Raw genomic sequence first — 2955 nt, 5'->3', positions numbered from 1 at the left:
TATTATTGTAGGTCCTGAGGGAAGAGATGACAGTACTACTGACAGTACTATTGAATTGTACCTTTAAAACTGAAACCTAGCAACATTGTAAAGAATGTACTTTAGAAACTGGAAACAATACAACATATAAGAAACAAGCTATTAAACTGCCTTCATTGAAACACCACTTGAAAGTGCTTTACAGCTCATAAAGAGTCAAAAGATAAGATTCTTGCATCAATGAAAAAATTACCAATTATGAGTAAAGTGCTGTTTCAAAAGTGACCGGAGAGGAAATGAAGGTGCTGTGGAGTTTCTATATTGTCAGACAGTACAGCAAAGTCAAGGGAAGATGTATAGGAAAAATTGGACTGCTAGAACAAGCTGGGCTAGTAACAGGCACCAGCAAGATGTCCTAGTTTGTTGGCATTTTGCCTTGTCTTGCAATGTCCAAAAACTATTATATTTTTTTAAAAATTTATTTCCTTCTTTCTATGATGCATGAGTATTTTTAAAAATGGAGGACAATTAAAAGAGTAAAACCAAATTACTTAGATTTCTGTAGCATTTCTTTAAAAATGTAACAACATTTGAGGGCCTCTTTCAAGAGATCATCTGTCAACATTGTTGGCTCATTCCTCTCAATTGCTAAACTTTTTTTTTTTTTTTAAATTGTCCTTATTGCAGTATTTGGGACATTTATCTTTTTTTTTTTTTTCTTAGTTGAAGTTTGGTGATATGTGCCACAGTTAGCAACTGTGGTTACTGTGGCCATTACAGTTGGTTAAGAGAAAAAGGTTTTCAGGGAGCATGTAATCTCCCAGCCATTTTAGGCATCTTGGAAAAAGGCAGCCTTTGTCTCTACATTGATTATAAACAGAACCTGAAGTGACCGGTTTGGATATAGATTTCTACATCAGATGAATCATACCCTGAAAGTTGCACTGAGGACTCCTGGTGACTGAGAGCACCGATTTTGACATTAGTTCTGTAATAACTTGTACAAGTTATTTCCGTCTTTTGCAATACATTTGGATTCAGTGACGTGTCAGATGAAGAAGCAAACACTTGCAGACTTTTTGGCTCTGCCTCAGTTAGGAACTAAAGAGCACACCTTCCCCACAGGCAAACATGTTGCAACATAAAATGCAAATAGCTTGAAAGAAAAACAGAAGCAATAAAGGAATGGCTCTTTATGTGCCCTAGAGGAAGAGGAGAAACTGGCAAGACATTTATAAGACAATTCAGGGGAGAGTCATTTGACACAACCATGATGACAATCATATTATTGGTTTTAAAAGTCTTCACTTGTCATGAAGCATACTTTGCTACAGATACAACTAAATAAAAAACAAAAGAGCTTAGTACTGACAAGGAAAGTAATTCACATTTAATACATGTTACTTCACATTTTTCTTACAGGACAGTTTATTCAAAGTCAGCTCTTTGAGCATGGTAAACATTTTACACACACAAAAAATGTCAATAATGTTTGTATATACAAAAGAGGATAACTGGCAAAATTTAATCACATTTGCTGCTCAACAGCAGTTATCTCAAAGACAAACCTCTGCTAATAGGTGAGTACTAAGATGGTGGCTCAGCTGGTTCATATAAGAAAATAGCGTGGCTACTATAAAATAAAATTAAATTCTGAAGTTCCTTGACTTTACAACCACTCATGCTACTGTCCTTATCGCTTAACTATGCTCTTGTTCTGAAATAGCATGGGGGGATTTGTCCTGTCAGGATTTCATGATAGTGTTTGCAGTCATGGGAAATCTGTATGAGAGAGAAAATATCCCACTTAGCAGCAGGAGGATGACAGCCACAATCCCAACAGGAATGGCAGCACCAGCTTCCTGCGCTGCTGGACTGGAGGGCATGTAGTAAGAAGGAGGAAAAGCTATGCTCTGGTTGTGAGTTACAGAATAGAAATTCCAGCTCACGGGAATCAGGACACACAGACCAGCAAATATGTAGAAGAAGCCACCCAGCAGGAAGAATGGGGCAATGAGAGTTTTGTGAGTGACTCCCATATACACATTTCTCAGAGCAAATATTGTAGCAGCCAGTCCCAGCAAGCCCATGAACATGGCGATCAACATGAGACCCTGAGCAGCGTAAATTTCATGAGGGATGAAGGAGTCATAGCCGCTGAATTTATGGCAAAACTGTTCTCTGTAGCCAGGTGAGACATAAAGGTAACTTATGAAGCAGACTTTCCAAATCCCTACCCAGGCAATGCCAGAGGAGATGACAGTGGTGTTGTCCACATGCCACACTCTCCATTCCACAATTCCCATAGAAACAGTGCACAGGATCCAACCTATGGTGCCCAGAGCAAAGGCAGCAAGCTGGAGGTGTGAGGTGCTGACCAGGGAGTTCATCCTTTGGAGCTCTCCTGCTCTGTCACACACACAGTTGCTATGCAAAGAGAGAGAGGCACTGCAAAGAAACAAAAAATAAAATGACAAAGGCAATTATTAGTTGGGTGAGCAGGTGAACCTGTCAGTGAAAAAGAGAATGTGTGTGTAGAGGGAAAATGGCAGTCATCTTTCCCCAACTTCCATGAATTGTTGAAATTTTGGACAAGTAATATGCAGGTTTTAATTCTGTATATGTCATGGTGTCACACAGAGGAGAAAGAGTCTCTGATTAGCTCCCCTAAAGATCTCCTTTTTACATTCACAAAAGGAAAATTGATGGGTTTTTTCCAAGTTATTGTCTTCTTTGTTAATTAATCATTATGTTCAAAGATCCTTTAACACATTACGTACAATCAGGAGCCCTAGAGTTACTGGCTAGCAGGAACAAAATCTGAGAAAATCCTAAGGTTCCTGACTGTTGCAAGAGATCCTACAGAGCAGATCTGTGCTCCTTTCTCCCAGCAGCTGTGGCTTTGATGCAGGAGGTCAATCTGTACAGACTTCAGCTTTTGTGCTGGCTTTACTGAGAGCTGCTGGGACCAGTGTC

At 39.4% G+C, this 2955-nt stretch overlaps 1 protein-coding gene across 1 annotated transcript; it reads right to left on the bottom strand.

Moving 5' to 3' along the window:
- Nucleotides 1-1724: 1724 nt before the first annotated feature.
- Nucleotides 1725-2369, bottom strand: CLDN34 (claudin 34). Its single transcript, XM_041416577.1, has one exon. It carries the CDS (start codon nt 2367-2369, stop codon nt 1725-1727), a length of 645 nt encoding a protein of 214 aa, XP_041272511.1.
- Between the last annotated feature and the right edge of the window lie 586 nt (nt 2370-2955).

Source organism: Onychostruthus taczanowskii, unplaced genomic scaffold (genome assembly GCF_017590055.1).
Source record: "Onychostruthus taczanowskii isolate IOZ18803 unplaced genomic scaffold, ASM1759005v1 scaffold52, whole genome shotgun sequence".
Taxonomy (NCBI): Eukaryota; Metazoa; Chordata; class Aves; order Passeriformes; family Passeridae; genus Onychostruthus; species Onychostruthus taczanowskii.
This window is presented reverse-complemented; position numbering and strand designations above follow the sequence as displayed.

What these genes read in the sequence shown, in the direction of transcription:
- CLDN34 (XM_041416577.1), bottom strand. Translation starts at nt 2,369, where the DNA reads ATGAACTCCCTGGTCAGCACCTCACACCTCCAGCTTGCTGCCTTTGCT.